The sequence below is a fragment of the Solanum lycopersicum genome, chromosome 7 (genome assembly GCF_036512215.1).
Source record: "Solanum lycopersicum chromosome 7, SLM_r2.1".
NCBI classification, from domain to species: domain Eukaryota; kingdom Viridiplantae; phylum Streptophyta; class Magnoliopsida; order Solanales; family Solanaceae; genus Solanum; species Solanum lycopersicum.
This window is the reverse complement of record NC_090806.1, coordinates 24082471-24102640: the sequence shown is the minus strand read 5'-3', so window position 1 is coordinate 24102640 and position 20170 is coordinate 24082471. Positions and strand designations below refer to the sequence as shown.

The 20170-nt window shown below is 35.4% G+C and overlaps 1 protein-coding gene across 5 annotated transcripts in view; it reads right to left on the bottom strand.

The window, feature by feature from the left end:
• Positions 1 to 20170, bottom strand: part of LOC101256303 (calcium-transporting ATPase 3, endoplasmic reticulum-type) — an 86400-nt gene that overhangs the window by 53973 nt on the left and 12257 nt on the right. For all 5 annotated transcript variants that reach the window (XR_011210647.1, XM_004242901.5, XM_019214832.3 and 2 more), the window contains 6 exons: positions 19994 to 20079; positions 9835 to 9936; positions 9703 to 9756; positions 4748 to 4849; positions 2981 to 3039; positions 961 to 1105 (listed from right to left, as the gene is read on the bottom strand). Coding sequence is in view for 4 of the 5 variants with exons in the window: in XM_004242901.5 (XP_004242949.1) it covers positions 961 to 1105; positions 2981 to 3039; positions 4748 to 4849; positions 9703 to 9756; positions 9835 to 9936; positions 19994 to 20079 (548 nt within the window). In the remaining variant the exon portion in view is untranslated. The remainder of the gene's footprint in view (positions 1 to 960; positions 1106 to 2980; positions 3040 to 4747; positions 4850 to 9702; positions 9757 to 9834; positions 9937 to 19993; positions 20080 to 20170) is intronic.

The window sequence follows — 20170 nt, the reverse complement described above, 5'->3', positions numbered from 1 at the left end:
GTATATTGATTTATATTTTGAGTTGATCGATGATATCTACTCAGCATGTGTTGCCCTATATTGACCACCAACTTGTATTTTCTTTATTTTCCTTTTGTGGAGTGCAGCGAATGTACCAACGACTAGACTCGCCCTCAGCTTTAGCCAAGCTCCAAAATATTAGGTTCAGGGTGAGCTATTCATTCAATCTCGTGTTGGATTTTCTTGGTCATGGCATGATGTCCTTAGTTTTCAGACACACTATTTTATTCATTTATTTTGGTGTCTTGATACTCTTACTCAGTATTTGGAGATTAGATGTCCTTGATGTAATGAATTGGAAATGATATATAATAAGATATAAGCTTTCGCCTTATGTTAGTATTTCCCAAGATGAACGATAAATATAAGTTGGGGTTGAATTCATTGGTTCACCCACCTAGGAGGTCAAGTGTGGGGTCACTCATGACTCGTTTTGGGTTGTGACATCTTAGAGGCCCATACCTCAATGCTATATGTTATCCCTGCTCTTATAACAGTTTTACATAATTATTCTACAGAACTTGCAATTTTAACTTTGACAGGTATCCTCCTAATGCGTAACATTTCAATAGACTTCTCAATTTGAACCATCTTATCTTAATTGTATGTGTGACATCTTCATCTAAGTCATGCCATTCTCATGGAACTTCGAGCCAAAACATATGAATTGACTGCATTTACACACCACAACCCCTTCTAATGTCACATAACCTTCACCTTCTTGTCGTTGCTTGAATCGCAGTGCATATATTCTGTGGCACTTCTACTTATGCTATCATCCTCACTTTCTAGATTGCTCCTGCCTAGCATTTTCAAGTGCTTAAAGTAACCCCTTCCCCCAACATATAATATTTCTGTAGCATAGGCCATTTGGGAAAAAAGGGAATATGCGGAAAAGGTTCAAAACTACAGAAATAGTGTATACAGTTTACAATGTACCTTTGACACAGACATCATATTTGTTGTGAGAGTGCCAGTCTTGTCACTGCAGATTACTGTCGTGCAGCCCAAGGTTTCTACGGACGGCAAGGATCTCACAATAGCATTTAAACGAGCCATTCGCTTTGTCCCAAGGGCCAAACACCTGTCATAATCAGATAAAAGTACATAGGATCCTCTACCTTTCGTTTCTTTTTCTCATTTTTTCTTGATGAGTGAGGGGATGGAAGAGATTGTAAAACGAGCACAAAATAAATGTAAAAGAACAAAAATGTATCTTTGAGCAACATACCTAAACAATAACAAAGCATGATAAAAGATATAGTAGTAAGTATGTTGGGAAGTCTTACACACCATGGTAGAGGATCACTCTTATGTATAATATTTTTCTTCAATTATGACCAAAAATCAAGCATAAGAAGCATATTATTCAGTGACCATCTCTGTTTTTATCGTACTTGGGATTTTTTTAGGACGAACTTGGTTTATTGACTGCCACAAGTACTACTAAGGAGAGAAAATATTCTTCTACCCATGCCACTAGCAATAAGACCAGAGACTCATGCACTAGATACATGAAACAGGAGAGGAGATGTAAGCAGATGTATGGGATACAAGTCACACTTTGTCGATTTCCTGACATACAAACCATTTGTCCAGAAGTATTGATGGAACAACATTTTACATCTATAAATCTCTAATACTTATAAAAGTTTCAATCTGTGTTAGTATGTAAGCATGTGTTTTTTATGTTTTCCAACTACTATTTCAAACATACAGAAGGAAGGATAGTCTTTTGCATTTTAGCAAACTTGAACAGAATTCATGATTGTATTTTACAATAAGCTCCCATCAAAACTAACATATGTTTGTCTTAAGTTATACTTTGAAGTGAAGATAACTGCATATAAAACAGAATAAAAGGAGAAATTAAATATAAAAAGAAGTACATAAATGGAGAACTATGTTTTTTTGGATAAAGTAAAAAATTATATTAACAGCAGGGCATAAAGAGACGTCCATTTAAAAGAAGTATACAAAGAAAAGTAAGAAACCTACAAAAAGATATGATTTTCTACGAACACCCAATTATCGATATATAAAGAGACCTCACAGGTATAAATGGATAGCTAACTAAAACCACTATGGTACTACTATTACGACAACAGATGAACTGTAAAAACATTTATTTTAGCTTTACTAATATACAAAGCTAAAAGAGAATAGTGTTTAATCAAATGTTCAATACATACTCTCGGTACATACATTAGCAGGTTCAAGATATGCAGAACAAAGTACACAACCGCAAATGGATTTTTCCACCACAGAAAATAAGATAGGAAGTGAAACATGACATGTGAGATAGCAAAACAACTGAGAGGAGAAAGTCTTTCAGTCTTTTCCCCATCAGCATCTACCTAAAATTAAAAGTTAGCCTAAGCTTACTGTCCATTTTTATTTAAACTGGGGCTTCACTACATATAGGAAAAGATGAAAACACCATATCAGCACATAAAATGTTTTAAAGCGACAACTTTCTGGCAGCATATCAGAATGGACAGAGAACTTAAACAAAGAGCATTATGGCTACATGTAATATGCAAAGAACTAACTCAACAGATAAACAAACAAACTTTGAACAAGCATGGAGTATCTTTGGAACCAATAATAAAAAATACACAGTTCTATTGACAAAACTCGTTTTATGGCATACTAATCAGAATATAAATATTAAGCCACGAGACACCTGTTAAAAAATTCAATGTTTATTCTCTATACAGAGGACTGTGAAGTTACTCTTTTTGCTGAAACATACAATGACTTTTGCATGTGGCTCCAGCAGTAACATTTTGGTGGCATATTTCTTGGTTCTTCTACCCTCTTAAGTTTGCTTTTTTTTTGTTTGAAAGCATTATGTAAAGATAATGACATCCATGCAAGTATCCCAACTGGAAGATACCCAGATATCTTATACCAGGCACCAATTAAGAATTCAAAGAACATGATTAGACACACTCACGTTGTAACAACAGCAGGAAGCCCTTCAGGGATTGCTGCAACAGCCAGTGCAACTGCAATCTAAACAAGGAAGAGAGAAGTATGTCTCATCAGTTGTATAGTCAGAACCAAAATCAGCCCATGTAAAGAATTCGAATGAAGCAAGGACAAAAACGGACAAACCACAGAAGGATAACAGACATAATTTGCTCAATTAAACAACAACTAATCCCACGAAAATATCACTCATGAGGAAAATAACTGTTAAATACTTGTGATAATACAAATAAAACAGTTTTTAAATAAAGTCTCTAGAACAGCTTTTAAACAAGAGCAATGCCAAAGGAACTCTAAAACCAAAAACTGACTTGAAAAGAAATATAAGAGAGAAAGAACTTGAAAAAAATGAAGCAAGAACAAAGAGCCCCCTCAAATGAGAAGTGTGGAAGCGAAGCAGACATTAAAGTACTGCAGTAAACTAAAACAACATGATAACAATTTAAAATCCAAATCATCCTAAGGTTAGCAACTTAATTAGACTAAAAATTACTACAATAAAGAAAGTAAATTTAAACGCTCCTTCTTTCCTATAATTACTGCAATTTAAAAACTGTTCCTCCTCAATATTTGCTTTGGTGGTTGATGCTGAATTCTTTTGATTGTTTTTGAACTTGCAAATTTTCTTCTTCTTTCTTTTTCATCTTTTGGTTTTGTGTTTAAGAAACACCCCCAATAATCTGGTATTGCTTGGAAGCTCTTCTAAAAGTATTTTTTCTAGACAATGATAAGATTTGCCAGAAATTGTTGCAAGGATTTTTCTTCCATCACAACATCCCAGAAAACATAGGTTTCAAAATATCGTTTCATTCTCACAGACCAAATTTGATAGTTTATGTTGGTGAAAATTTGTGGGGTATTGAAAGAGAGACTGTTGGTTGCCATGGTTGAAAACTGAAAAATGGGATGAAAATAGCCCTGACGGGTTAAAAATAATTGAAAGTAGCCTTCACGGGTTAATATTGGGTTGTAAATAGCCCTTGCAGGTTGAAAATAGTTTTTTAGAAGAACTCACAGATCCCGTAACATCAATGAGGCTCTTGATACCATTGTTTGGTTTTTTAGAAAGATGGGACAGCAAAAAGGATTGGAAATGTCTTTAGATAATTTTATCAATTACAAGTGTGTTTAAAATAGTCAACTTTAAACACAAAATCTGCATAATTAAAAATTTAAGAAACTAAAATATCTCAACTATCTAGGACAACCTGACAACAATTCAAAATTTGAATCATCCTAACACCAGCGACTTAATTATCCTAAAAATATTGTAGTAACTAGTACCGATATTAGAGATATCATATCTCTCCCACGTGTGATTCTTCATAACAACTATCAATTAGGTTAAAAAAGTGCCTCTACGCATGAAAAACAAAAACTAATTAAAAGGGCAAAAAGAGACGAAGGCGTCCTACATAGCTTAAATATGCCAAGATTCTGGTAAATGTACATTATCTAATGAAAATTAAATCTGTCAGGTAATACCTAGCATTTCATTTTTACTTTGAGAAGGTAACAACTCAGGTATTACCTAGCATTGAAACAAAATCAATCATATAATAAAATATAACATCATTTAAGTGCTCAGTAATAATAAATAAGCAAGGGAAAGGTCTATTATCAGACACTTAAAAACTTCAGTGTACCTGTACTTTAACATTTAAATCAACGTGTGAACTTGCATAATACAGGCAAAATTGATTAGTTAATGCTTTTAATGAGATTCCTATACCTTAAAGTAATGTATTGCACCTCGCAAGAAGCCACCATGGGCAGGATCACTAAAATGCCCAATGTTTACCACCCAAACTAGCACACATATACCTGCAATGATCTAAAAGAACGAAAGAAAAGCTTCACAAGCAAACAACATAACAAAGATTGAAGAGAAATATGTATGAACAAATAAGTTTCTAGGTCACATTAGGTGGTAAGTGAAATCTCATGACCTGTTAGACAGAAAATATCAGCTCCTAATAAAATGTTTCACTTCACCCCATTTAGCAATACAGTATACCCATGTTTCTTGGACAAGATATTATGAAATAAGAGAAATAGGGCATATTTACTTCATTAAAGAACTTTTGTAGCTTCCTTCATTATCTCAAATGCTATTCTTCTTTTTATTATGCTCCCCCCCCCCCCCCCGTGTTATCAAAGGTGTGCTTTAAGCGCGCTTAAGCCCTGAAGCGAGGCTCAAAACGTGTTGAGTGCTTCGACTCGCTTTATGTACGCTTCAATGGCGTCATCAAGGTTCTGAGGCAAACGTTTACTTGCCAATGAGCCTCGTATGAAGAAGTGACACTAAATAATGGATATTTCACTTTATTATAAAATTTTTTCAATTTCCTTGGTCATATATTTGTCATTCATGTTTATAATATTGGTCTTGGACAACTGTACAACACAGTAAGAAAGCTGGTGGGCTGGGTGTCACGAATTTAGGGCTGCAAAACATGTCTTTTATCAAAATGGTTGTGGAGGTTTGGTAAAGAGGATCATGCTCTTCCGAAGGATGTTATTATTAGCAAATACGGACAGACTGAGCAATGGACAAGTAACACTGTGACTAAAACTTATGGGGTCTCTATTTGGAGAACATTGTCCGGGAGCATAGGTTATAAGGTGGGTGAAGAGACTAGAATTCTTTTCTGGAAAGATAAATGGATCGGCCAGAACTCACTCATGGAGGATTTTCCAGATTTATTCTCTGTCTGTGACAATCCTGAAGCATCCATTGCTGAGACCTGGACTAACCAAGGATGGAATATCATCTTTAGGAGGCTTCTAAATGACTGGGAGATCGAGAGTGTGGCCAGCTTACTGCAAAGGTTGAGTGATTTCTCTGGTTTAAATACCAGCCCTGATACAACCAAATGGAGACATGATAGGGATGGAAAAATTTTAGTACAGAAGAAATTTGTTCTCACAACCTGGGAAAATCCCTGGACCTTGGAAACAAATATGGAAATCTAATATCCCTACCAAGATTAAGTGTTTCACATGGAAAGTATGTAGAAGACCATGTCTCACTCAAGAGAAACTGAAAAAGAGAGGTTTTGAGATTGTCTCAAGGTGCTTCTTCTGCAAGGAAAAGGAGGAAACAAATAGCCATCTGTTTCTCCATTGTAGAGTGACATCTCAGGTGTGGCATATGTCTCTTAATCTCATCCAAAAACCATGGATGATGCCTGAGCATACAGCAGATCTTCTAACCTGCTGGATGAGAAGAGGTGGGAGTATAAAACAGAAAAAATGGTGGAGCCAAGCCCCTTCTTGCATATGGTGGTCAGTCTGGAAGGAAAGAAACAATAAAATAGATATTTTGAGAATATTACTAATCCAATGCAGAAAGTAAAAGAAAACTGCATTAATACTTTATATCTTTGGTGTAAAGAAGAGGGTATAGATGAGGTAGAACAGCTAGTAGACCTCTTAGGCTCTTGTAATTATGATTACTTGCATAGTAATTTTTTTAATGGTTGACAGCATAGCAAAATATAACTTTAACTTGCTCAAAATAAAATATATTGGTCTTGGACAAAACATAATATATCTGTATTCTTTTCTCCCTTTGTGCATTTTTTCATTAAAGCCCACGCTTTATTTGCTCTTTACGCTTAAAGCCCTCACATGCCTTAGAGCTGTTTTGAGCTTTTCCACTTTGATAACTCTGCTCCCCCCCCCCCCCGGGGCCACACACACACACCCCCGGAGTCATCTCGCTTGTTCTCAAGCAGCTTAAGTTTTTAAATTTTTTTTAGGAGCTTGAGTTGAGTATTACTTGGAATAAACAGCTTCTAGAATCATCACAATATTAAATGAAATAAAAATACTGTAGTTGAAGTTAAGCTTTTGCATGTCTTCTAACTATAGTCTGTATAGAAAAGGTAATACCCTTAAAAGTATGATTAAACATGGATAATACCTTTACCTCATCATCTTCTGCAATTTCTATCCCACTGTAGTTGAGATACAGAAAAAATGCATAAAGTAGATAACTATACTATAGAGGGTTCATTTCAGCAGTGTGATTTTGCACCCTCTATACAATTGCTTCAATCTGCTCAACCTCTGTGCAAACTACCGAATTACAGGTGGCCAGAATTTTATATCTCGAATCTTGGGCTCAAGTGGCATCCCAATTATCTTATCGTCAAACTTGCACCCGCAAAAATCTGCCAACTTCTAGAGGTCATGTATCACCAACTAGTAATAGTATGGCTCTTTCGCATGTTAATGCGCATCTTCCAACTGACTTGGACCAAACAAATGTTCTAAAATGATGTCAGATCTGTCTAACCTATGACAAGGAGGTTTAATCTTTGGCAGAACACCCCAAATACAACAAAGAAATTAGGGATTCAAGTCACAAAGGAAAGACAGGTGAGGAACAAAAATCCTCTTGAAGAGAGGGAGAGTGGGTGATTTAGGAGTGGGGAGATGGAGTGTGGGTGGGAGGATAGGGTAGTGAAAAGAATTATCTCGCTTGTGGCTCATGTAATTTATATGCCACCTAGAAACCATAGGCATAATAGGCGTGCACTCTCACAAATTGTCATCGAATTATATGCACAGAATTTAGAAGCTTAATCTATTAGGAAAGAGAATTTTATTTATTTGTCTATACAACAAATTTTGCTATTCTGATTCTTTTTTCTTGGGTCAAGCAATAAGAGAAATTGTGTTGACGGTAGGTGGTGAAACTTGACTTCAGAACCTCTACCTACTCTTGTACTATATTAAATTAGATAAAAGTTTAGTTATTCGAATGAAGAGGTATAAAGACTTAAACAAAGTAAATATCAAGTGTTGAGGAATGGAGGAGAATGATAATTGGATTATCAAAATTTCCAAGCTTTAATAATTTTTGGGAGTCTCTTGAAAGGAAATGAAAATAGGTCAGAGTTATTGATAAACATAGAACAAGAGGAAGGGTGTCAAATTGTGACAAAAGGAGTATAGAATGTGAATACGAGGGTATTACAAGAAAGGAGAGGAGAATGACAGAAGAGTTCTTAGTTCTCATGCTTTTTGAGTTGCCAAGTAATCTTGACTCGGTATGAGACAGAATTTGGCTTAGCACAATTTCCTACTGTATATAAGGTGTCCTCCAGGTTGTTACATCTCACCCCTCATCGTCACACTGTAGTCCCCCCACTGTCAGTTGATTAGCATCTCAAAACTATATTGAAATGGAGGTCGATGACATAGTTATCTCTGGCATGAATCAAGAGGCCATTGATAGTTTGAAATGACATCTCAGCATTTTAATACAAAGGGGATTGAGGTCGCGCAATCCAAGTTAGATATTATCATTTGAAACAAAAGTATGCTCTCGACATACTTAAAGAGATGCGCAACAGCAAATTGTCGACCTATCAGTACACCTATGAATCTGAATGTTTAAGTTTCTGCCAGGTCAGGGAGCCTTTCAGCAATCTCGAGAGACACACGATATTAGATGGAGAACTAAATTATCTCCTTGCAACGCGCCTAATATCTCCTTTTCAATGAATATTGTTAGTCAATCTATAGATTCTGCATGTGAAGCTCATAGGATGCAGTAGTCTGTATTCTTCAGTATATTAAATCTTTTAACTATAGTAAACTGCTCTAGGAAAAGGACTACTGTACGAGGATCGAGGACATGCCAACATTGTTCGGCATACAAATTGTGTTCTAGCTAGAGGGTTCAGCAATTTAATATCCTAGAAGAACAAGAAACAGAGTGTGGTTGCAAGATCTAGTAGCAAAGCTGAATATAAAGCTATAGTAGTTGCGACTTGTGAACTAATATGGATCAAACATCTATCGAAAGAACTAATCTGAAACTACTCCGACACTGATAGCCTTGTATCCCAATGTTGGAATGGAAAACAACAGAGAAGACCATGTTTTGATTGGTAAATTCCAAGAATGGCTCTCTTGCTACAGGATCTGGACGAGTTGGCTTTATTTACTGATGAAGCAGCTCAATTCTTCTGGCTGAGGCAACAGAATTGTGTTTTTTTCAATAGGCTCTTGCTACAGTGATTAAACAAGGTGCTAGAAAGTACTCGCTACTAGCCTTGGATATTATGGAAAACAAAAGCTCGTCGGCAGATATCCTTTTTATATGTGGCTGTTAGCTCATGATGCCGGTCTGACACAAAGCAATTTACAGAGAGGGGGAATGAGCAATTGCAGCAGATGCTACTTATGCAACACAGAGGACAAGTTCAGCAGACATCTCTTTTTTGCATTGCACAGTGGCAACGCAGCTATGGACCTGTTTTTCGATCTTTTCAACTTTCTTTGTGGTGTAACCTACAGGATATGTTTAGGATAAAAACAGTATGTTAAATTTCATCAATTCACTACAGGGATTGATTATTGTATAGAACTATAGATAGGTGCCCTCTTTTGTGTATATATATTCAAAATGCAGATGTAATCTTGATTAATTTGTCAGATAGCAGTATTAGTAACACAAATTATCATGCCAGCTTATATAAAATCCTAAAACTAGCACAACAAATCCTAGTATCATTAATGCACAGAGAACACATGAGGGTTTCTATTTAAAACTTCCTAGAGTACATAAGAATTAAAAAAGGAGTTGGGTGAAGGTGAAATCTAGGAATAACAAAAAATTATCTCATAAATTGTAACAGGGGAAAGAAATAAAGGTACATACAGTCATACCTTTGCCAAAAAAGTGCCAAATTCATCCAACTTTTTCTTCAATGGCGTCACCTCCTGCACCAATAAGACAGCAAATCACTGTTACACCAAAATAAAGGGTGTTGTTAGCATGGGTCAACATTTAAAGCTCACATCTTCGGTCATTAACATAGAATCACGTATACTGCCCATTGCAGTATTAGATCCAACCCCAATAACAACAGCTCTTGCCCTTCCAGCGACTACTGTAGTACCCTGGCAATCGAAACAGAAATTTGACTTATTGCCATTGTTTGAAGACTGTCGTATGTAGCTATGACGAAAATAACAAACTCAAAACAACTTTCTGGTGAATGTAAGAAATATGAATATAACCAAAGAAATGTCTTTGAAACTATAACCAGAAGATAATTTAGTCATCTTTATTCAGTTCTGCAGGTGCTCGAACCTGACATCTATTATTCGTTAACTTTATTTTATACCAAATAGTAGATCTTTACGAGGGACTAAGGGAGTGAAGGTTAACTCATCAATTCTCAATCTATCATCCAGATCTTTTTTTAATGGAACAGTTACAACAACATACCTAGGGTCCACAAGTGGGGTCTAGAGAATGTGATATGTACCTTATTGTTATCTTGTGAAGGTAGAGACGGTGTTTCCAATATACCTTCGGCTTACGTGAAACATTTTAAAGCAAGTATGAAAAGGGAATACATAAGTGCAGAAGCCAGGATTGAAATAATGGAAAAAAGACACTAGCAACAGCAAATAGCACAATAACCGGAGCAAAAACAATAACTATTAATAAAAAGAGAAGATTACAGCCCAATACCTTTTAGCCACTTCACAAATTATGTGCACAGTGTATAGATTATATTTAATACTAATATACATATACATGTAATATATATACCTACACATTCACATACTGATACACATGCACGTAGAATATATGCATACCTATACATATAATAAAAAAATTTGTACATGTAATATACATATGTATACACAGCATATGCACACTATATACAACCGAGTGTATGTGTAGGGTACACTTTGGCTATGTTTGGTTAACTAGATGGCGGAATGGTACATATTGATAACTATCCTAATAAGAAAACAAATTATAAGATAACAGGACAGTAATAATAAAAATACTAATAAGTAAACTAGACAATGATCGACTACCTACTAGCATTCTACCCTAATTCTCGGCCTCTATTTCCTCCTATCTCGGGTCATGACCTCAATTAGCTAGAGGAGTGTCATGCCTTGCCTCATAATCTCAAAGAAAATACTTCTATGTCCTACTTCTAACTCTCCTCAAACCCACCATGGTCAATCTCTTACACCTCTTCAGTGGGGCAGCTAAGCATCTCCTCCCATATGTCTGAACTATCTCAGACTCGCTTTCCTATTTTGTCCACCACGGAGGTCACTCCCACCTTGCCCTGAATATTCTCATTGTTAATCATATATCTCCTGGTATCCCCACATATCCATCTCAACGTCCTCATTTCGTTACTTTCATCTTTTCGACGTGCAAGTTCTTGACTAAGCAACACTTCATCTTATACACCATAATTGATCTGACAACAGCTACATAAAATTACATTTAAGTCATGATGCACATTCTCATCACACAAAACACGGGATGCAGGCCTCCATTTCACCCATCCCGCTCCAATACAGTCATAAATTTATATAAAAGAAAATCCTATGTTCACCTATGTGGCGCAACCACAAGCACGAATTTCCTTTTAAATTTATTTATTTCCAAACTAGTCTTCCTCTTTTATAAAAAGATGTGACATTTATGAAAAGTTGTGACTTCAATGAAGAGTTGCGACTTTTATCAAAAGTTGTGACTTTTATGAAAAGTTGTGACTTTAATAAAAAGTTGTGACTTCTTTCAAAAGTTGTGACTTTTATAAAAAGTTGGGACTTAAATGAAAAGTTGCGACTTTGATGAAGAGTTGCGACTTTTACCGAAGGTTGGGAAATTCCCAAAGGGTTGCAACTTTTCCAAATAGATGTAATCTTTCTGACACGGCACAATAAAGATTTATTCACACTACCCTTTGTTGTCTATAAATTGAGGGTTTTCCTCTCATTTTAAAACAACAAAAATTTTTGATCTATTTCTACTACTTCTGCAAAATTAATTATTCGTGTGCTTTGCTCCTGTTGAATGACCAACTGTCACCAGTGTTTTTTCTATCAATAAGTTGGTGGATAAAATCTTTCCATCATGAGATGATGTAATTTTTTAAACTCTCGTATTGGAGGGAAATGGTTTACTTAAAGGGGACATTGTGCATTTACTGGACTCAATTTTTTCCTTTCTATTTCATTTTATTTTAACATACACTAGTATTTTTTAAACTCATTAATTTATACACATGAAATTAATTGTTGTTTTTGAGTACGTGTTTTAAACTCCGTTGTTTTTGTTTCTGCAAAGTTATTGTCTCCAGTTATATTGAACATATACAATATACACATATAGTACATATATTCATTGTATATAAAGCAATTATTGTACTCAGTTCCAAGAATTCATGTTTACATATTCTATATGAAATTCTATAACTTAAAAATACTGTATATAAACTTACATGTTATCTATTTTTACATAGATACGAAATTTCTCATCAATTGAAGAAATTCATTATGCAAGTTCAAAAGTTATAAATTCTTTCATGTTCAAGCGTAAAAAAATTTTTGGAATATGTTAGCAAAATTTTGAATTTTCTCCCAAGACATTTATCACAAATATATTATCTATGCAACTTAAATGTTTCTATTTATTACGAAATGCCTTTGTATATATATTCTTATTTTCTTCTTTATTTTCCTTTTATGTTGATTAAAGAACCAATGATTTAATATTTTGTGAATAATTTATTCATTAGAGGTTCTTCGGTTATGTGATAATGACAAATAATCAAATTCATGTTCGAATATTGATAATATTTTTTGAAGAACCTATTCTCCATTATTTTTAATGTATGGATATTAGTAAAAAATAATTTGCAAGTTCAATGCAATTATTATTTATGACCGTGCAAAGCGCGAAAAGATTACCTAGTATATAACATAATTGACAATCTTCTAAATCCTAATTCCTTAGATTATTGATCCAAGGTGCTTGAAGTTTTCTCCCTTATAGGTGGATTTTTTATTGATTTCCACTTCCACACCTACCTCTTGAGTCATGTCACTAAACTTGCACTCTATGTACTCTGCCTTAGTTTGTCTCAACCTAACCCCCTTTAAACTCCAAGATGTGTCTCCAAACCTCCACCTTATCATTCACTTCGCTACAAGTCTCATCAATTAATATTATGTCATCTTGCAAATAACATACACTATGGCACCTCCGCATAAATAAGTCGTGGCAATCATCTAAATAGTTCAGATACTAGACCATCAAGTGCATTTAACATTAAGATTTAGGGCATCTAATGGGTGGATACATTTTAATCATTTAGATCTAAGAGTCTTAACACCATTAAAGGTATTCTTGTGTGGATAATATTAACCATCACTCTATTCACAATCGCCAACCGCCACCACTAACCACCGGCATCACAACCACGGCCACCACCACCACTAGGACTGAAAATGAGCCCAAATATAGGTAATCCACCCAACCCAACCAAAACTTTAACGGCTTATTTGGATCAATCTCAACTAATTGATGTCTCCACCCACTTTAAAAGGATCTTCAATTTAGCCCAATTTAATCTCTAATTCACCAATTTTAATACTTTTATTTGCATTGAACAAGTCATCTCAATATATATGTATTTGGTTGGTATAATGTTTTGTGACTTTCAAAATTAAGAATTTATTTTGTTTTCTTGGGTTGGAATTCAAATCATATCATATATTTATATAAAAGAGAACCCTAGGCCCGCTTATGTGACGCCACCACAAGCTATAATTTCCTTTTAAATTTATTTATTTCCAAAAATAGTCTTCCCCTTTCATGAAGAGATATAACTTTTGTGAAAAGTTATGAATTTTATGAAAAGTTCCGACTTCTATGAAGAGTGACCCAAAAATAACCAAAAAGATGTGACTTTTATGAAAAGTTGTGACTGTTATGATGAGTTACGACTTTTATGAAAAATTGTGACTTTTATGAAAAGTTCTGACCTTTCCGAAGAGTTGTAACTTTTCAATGAGTTGTGACCTTTTGAATAAGGCACAATAAGCATTCCATTACAATATCCTTTGTTGTCTATAAATAAAGGGATTTCCTCTCATTTTAAAACAACGAGAATTCTCAACTACTTCTTCTGCACAATTAAATATTCAAGTACTTGCTCCTGATCAATTACTCACTTACACCATTATTTTTGTATCAATATACTTGTGAATAAAATTGTTCCATCTTGAGAGGATCTATTCTATTAAACCTCGAATACTAGAGGGAAATGATTTCCTTAAGGGGATACTATACATTCAGTGGGTACTTTGCTCTAGGGGTGGGCATAAAAACCGGAAAACCGAAACACCGAACCGAACCGAAATTTTTCAGAATTTCGGTTTCGGTATTTCGGTTTTCAGTTCGGTATTCGGTTTAATTTTTTGTATTTTCGGCATTTCGGTTCGGTTTTCGGTACATGTTACTTTGGAATTCGGTATTTCGGTTTAAACCGAAATATTAAATTATAATTTATAAATTATATTATATTTAATAATTATTAATATTATATAATCTTTTTTAAAAAAATAAGAAACCCTAAGTTGAAATATCAAAGCCCATTAAGTTGAAATATCAAAGCCCATTAAGTTGAAAAATCAAACAAAAAATTGAAAAAATTGTTAAGTTTAAAAAGCCCACTAAACAGGCCCATTAAAAAACCGAAATAAAAAACCGAACCGAATTAATAAAAACCGAACCAAATTAACAAAAACCGAACCGAACCGAAATATTTCGGTTCGGTATTCGGTACGCAATTTACAAAAACCGAAAACCGAAAAAACCGAACCGAAATACCGAATGCCCACCCCTACTTTGCTCCGGTACTTTGCTCATGTTGTTTATGTTTCTTCAAAGTTATTGTTATAAGTATTTGTGAGTACATATAAATATTATTTATTTATTAGAAAATTTATTATCTCATGTTGATGTTCATCTAATTTCCCAAAAATATCAAATAGTAATACTTCCTAGAGGCAAAAGGATAAATTACAAAAACAAATTAAATATGATTGGTTGAAGGATAAATGATAAGATGATATAATTAATAATTTCCTTTACATTTTTAATGTTTGTTACTACGTAATAGTGTATCTAATATAATATAGTTTTTTTTGTTTTAACGACGGATAGATTGTAAGTATTATATTATAAACTAGGTGATATTAAACTTCTGTGCGAAGCGCGAATAATTTTACTAGTTGTGGTCATATAATGTAAATAGCAAATTTTAAAATCGATGAGATTAAGAGGGTCAAATTGGGCGGGAACGTGACCTAAACCGATTTTTAGCCCATTTGAACTCAACCCTTTTAAATCCAAAGTAAATTTGGTTGGGTCATAACCCAACCCAATTTCTAATTCAGTCCACTTTTACTTCTCTAATTTCAGCCCAATTCGCCCATTTGACACCCTAAACACCACCATTACCGTCGCCAATCACCAACCACATCTACAGTCTACCATCACAACCACCATCATTGCTAACCACTATTGTTTGCTACCACACTTAACCTCCTTCATCCTTATAATTATATCCATTGTTGCCGCCGCCGCCCCCGTCTATATAGCTGCCACTACCTCCACCACCACTATCAACCACCTCCACCACTAGAGTCAATTCCTACTACCTATAAACTTCGCCATCACAACTAGCACCATTGCCACTACCCCTTTATGGTCGAACTTTACTAACCAACCACCTCCATCAACATAACTAGCACCACATCAACCACCACACATTTACAGCCACCACCAACTACTAACATTAACCAAATTCAACTTTACAACCACTAACACGCAATCACAATGTGTATAACTATTCACACGCACAGTTTTCAAGGTAATCACCTAAGGTCCCTTACAGACTTCTAGTTCCTCTTTTCAGGTGGCATTCGGCTACCAGAGTTCCACACAACCTACTTTGTCTTTTCTATGTTTTAAACCTTTTGTCATCGATGGACAATCGTATTTATTTTAGATCCGAGGGCAAATCTTTCGACATCACTTTGGCCTCATCTCGTATTGAGTTTTGGTACGAATAGATAGAGAGTTCCAAGTTACGTCTCCGTAGAATGGTTTTAAGTAGAGAAGCCTTACTCTGGGTATCTCGGAGATTAAGAGAGGCCTCAAACTACAAGGGCAGGGTGTACAAAACATGGAAATGCATAGATAGGTCAACACACTTGTTCTTCTCTATGAAATTCAACAACTTTGGCCGTTATATTTCGATTATTACTGTCATAGGTGAATCCAAAACTGCCATTAGGGTTCTAGAAAATGCTTTCAATGAGAGCTGGTTGAATGTGACGTTAAAAATGGAAAGTATCATTAAAAAGGGCTTGCATAGTCGAGAGGCTCTAAACATCAAAGAGGCAAAGGAAGGAAAAATAATCAGGGGAGAAAAAAGCTTTAAAGAGTTGTTACAAAAGCCCAGGTGGTCATAAGGAGAGTACGTGGGTGGAACATACATGGATCCCATGGGAGCGAGACCATCATATTCTGAGAACTCTCTTTTGGAAGGTGTTTAGTGGGAAGCTTCCCTGAATGTGATAAAATTCTTGCTCGAAATGATGTAAGGAAATGGGCTCACCAAACTTTCTGGGAGGTTATTAAGGGTGACATTAAGGGGACAATGCAATATTTCCATGATCATCAAGTCCTCGAAAGAAGTTTGAATGTCAGTATGTAGCCCTTACACCAAAAAAGACGGGAGCAGTGGAACTAAGAGGTTTCAGACCCATTTATCCGCTTTCTTGTTTATTTTGGCTATGGAACGTTTAAGTAGCATGATGAGAAAAGTAATTCACAATAATTGGCTCACGGGTTTTAGAATAATGAAGGGTGATTTGGAGATATGCCATCTGTTGTATGCAGATGATACCATTATTTTTTGTGAAGCTACCAAGGAACAAGTTACCTATGTTATAGTCATATTGGTGGTATATGAAGTTGTTTCTGGCATAAAGGTGAATTGGAGGAAAAGTAGTATCTTCCCTATCAAAGAGGTAATGAATGTTCAGTCCTTGGCTAGTGTATTGGAGCGTGAAGTGGGCATGTTGCCTACTATGTATTTGGGTATGCCATTAGGCAGGAAATACAAAGAAGTAGAGATATGGGACAGCATTGTAGAAAGGTAAGAAAAGAGACTAGCACTGTGGAAAGCACAATATTTGTCATTTGGGGGAAGAGTCACACTAATAAACTCAGTGTTGGACTCTATACCTACATATGTGATGTCTTTGTTTCCTATTCCTGATAGTGTAGTGAACAAGCTAGATAGACTAAGAAGAAATTTTTTGTGGAAAGGCAACAAAGAGAAGGGGAAATATAATCTGGTTGAATTGGAGGTCACTCAATTAAGAAAAGAACACAAAGGATTAGCAATAAAAAATCTGGGAATTCAAAACAGGTGCCTTTTGATGAAATGGCTTTGGAGATTCTGTGATGAAGAAACTTCCCTCTGGAAGGAAGTAATTATTCAAAAGCTCGGACAGAATAGTCTTTGGTGCTCAAATGAAGTGAATTGCACTTATGGGACGGGGGTATGGACGACTATCAGAGGTCTATGGTCAAAGCTCCAGAAGAATTCTAAATTCCAAGTGGGCAATGTTAACAATGTTAGGTTTTGGAAGGATAATTGGATAGGAGAAGTACCACTGCAGGATAATTATCAAGATCTCATGTTACTATCTAGCAACCCTGAAATTGTTGTGTCTGATTGCTGGTCCCCCCCAAGGGTGGGATCTAAACTTCAGAAGACACTTAAATGATTGGGAGGTAGAAAAGAGTAGTTGACCTGCTAAAAGAAGAAGTGGATACTTTTCGTGGGATAATAATGGAGCCTGATAGACTTAGATGGAGACACAGTTCAAAAGGAAGTTTCATTGTAAATAAGGTATACAAGAGGGATAATAGCATTATGCAGGAGGAAGAGCTAAAGATATGGAAATATGTATGGAAGAACATAGCCCCTACAAAAGTGAAATGTTTCACATGGCTAGTGGTAAGAAAAGCACGTCTTACTCATGAAGTGTTACAAAAGAAGGGGAGAGTTGTGGTGACTAGATGGTTTTTGTGCAATGAGACTAGGGAGACAAACAATCACTTGTTCCTACACTGTAAATTCACTGTCCAATTGTGGAACATGTTTTTCAGTCTCACAAAGACAGTGTGGACAATGCCGAAACATACAGCCGATCTAATGAGTTATTGGATGAAAAGAGGGGGAAGTAAAAGTCAGAAAAAAGAGTGGAGGATAATACCCTCTTGCATGGAAGGTTTTTTGAAGAAAAAATCAGACCAGTCCATGATGTGAAATGGAACTGCCTGGAAGGTGTCTTGAAGACAAAATCAGACCAGTCCATGATGTGAAATGGAACTGCCTAGAGACTTTAATTTTTGGTGTAAACATAATTGTATAGAGGAAATAGAGGAGTTAGTAGAATTTCTAGGAGCTTTGTGAAGCTAGAGTCTACTTGTTTTGTAACTTGATTCTGATGGTGGCCAGCATTCCCAATGCTGAAGAATACAACAATACTAATTCTAAAAAAAAAAAAAAACTACGAATCATCACCATTACGACAGTCACCACAACACCAACCACCTCCATCGTCACAAACTATCACCACCATCATTACTTGAAGATTAACAACTACTATTACTATCACCACCAACACAACAAAGTATCTCCCCCATCTCTAGCAGACATAAATGTTTTATTTCTTTTATCAAATAGTTGATTTTATTTATTAATTTTCATTTGAATTATATAATTATTTTATTATGTACATATAAATAAATTATGTATATTCAGATTTTGAAAAACAAGCCGTCTTAACCATTCCGTGTTCAAATCTAGAGACAACATCTTCATCATTCAGATGTGCATCCAAATCAAACTTCTAAATCTTAATGAAAACAAAAAATGCCTAAGCCCCTCTTGCTGACCTTAAACTGCTTCACCAATCTCATTAAGAAGGCTTCCATAGTTGATCGCCCTGACACGAAACTAAATTAGTTCTCGGAAAGACACACCCTTCCCCATCCTCATATCCACCACCCTCTCCCAAACTCTCACAATAAGGCTTGATACCCCTCTATAACAAGATCACTTCATTCTTCAGGCATTTTTGTTGTCTTAAAAATGACATTAAACAACCTAGTTATCACTCCACACTTGCTTGCGACCTTCCAAAGTTCCACTGGGATCTCGTCTGGTTTGGTCTCCCTCCCATCATCTTATGAATAGCATCCTTAACCACCTTAATATTTAAACCTCTAATGTATCCAAAATCTCGACAACTCGCAAAGTTCTGTAAAACACTTGGACCATATTTTTTGTTCCCCTCTTCATTCAAGAGTTTATGTAAGTATGCCTGCCATCTTCGTATAGTGTATACCTTTTCCACCAATACTTTTCCTTCCTTGTCTTTGATGCACTTCATTTGGTCATCTAATCTATCATCTCATTTGGTCATCCAATCTATCATCCAGACTTGAGCTTCTTCTTTTTTTAAATATTACAGATTTAGAATTTACTCCATTTGAAATTAACAATGATTTAGAAAAAATACTAATAATTACAAATACTAAAGGAAAAAAATAAGTCACGGGTGGGAAGAAGAGAGTACCAAAAAACCTATAAATGGTGAGACGTGGAAGAGCTTGTGACAAGTAAAGAAGATGCAAAAATATCATGCACAAGCAAGTTATCAATAATACCCATTACTTCCTAGAAAAAGACGTCATCAGAATGCTAAAGTCATCGTAATAAACATGTTTTCAGGGTCTCTATATCGACAAGAGTTTATGTCCTTTTGACATGTCTCGTTAGTAAAAAGGTAAATCTCAGCATCCCACAAATTCAAGGATGTACTTCAACCTAGAGAATGTTCAGTCTCAAATGCCCATCTTTTAATTTTTTTATAATTAGGTCAACATTTATCAAGGCTACTGAATCAACCAAGCGACAGTATTATCATCTCCCCTACTACATTGTCAAACACATCAGCATGATGGACCTTTTATTTATAAATTGATGCTCCAAGCTCCGTTTATCTAGTATTCTCCACAGAACTGGTTTTAATAACTTACAGAAAACAGGATGCTTGTCTTATCCTGGTATACTGCATTTGTAGCAGTCGTTGCATCAAGCTCTTTTTCCACAGAGCAGCTCTCGCCTGTAATCAGAACAAAAAGAAGATGCATAAAATAGGAATGAAAGGCAGCAAAAGCAACTAAAGAGCCTACAATGAAAAAGGTACACTGATT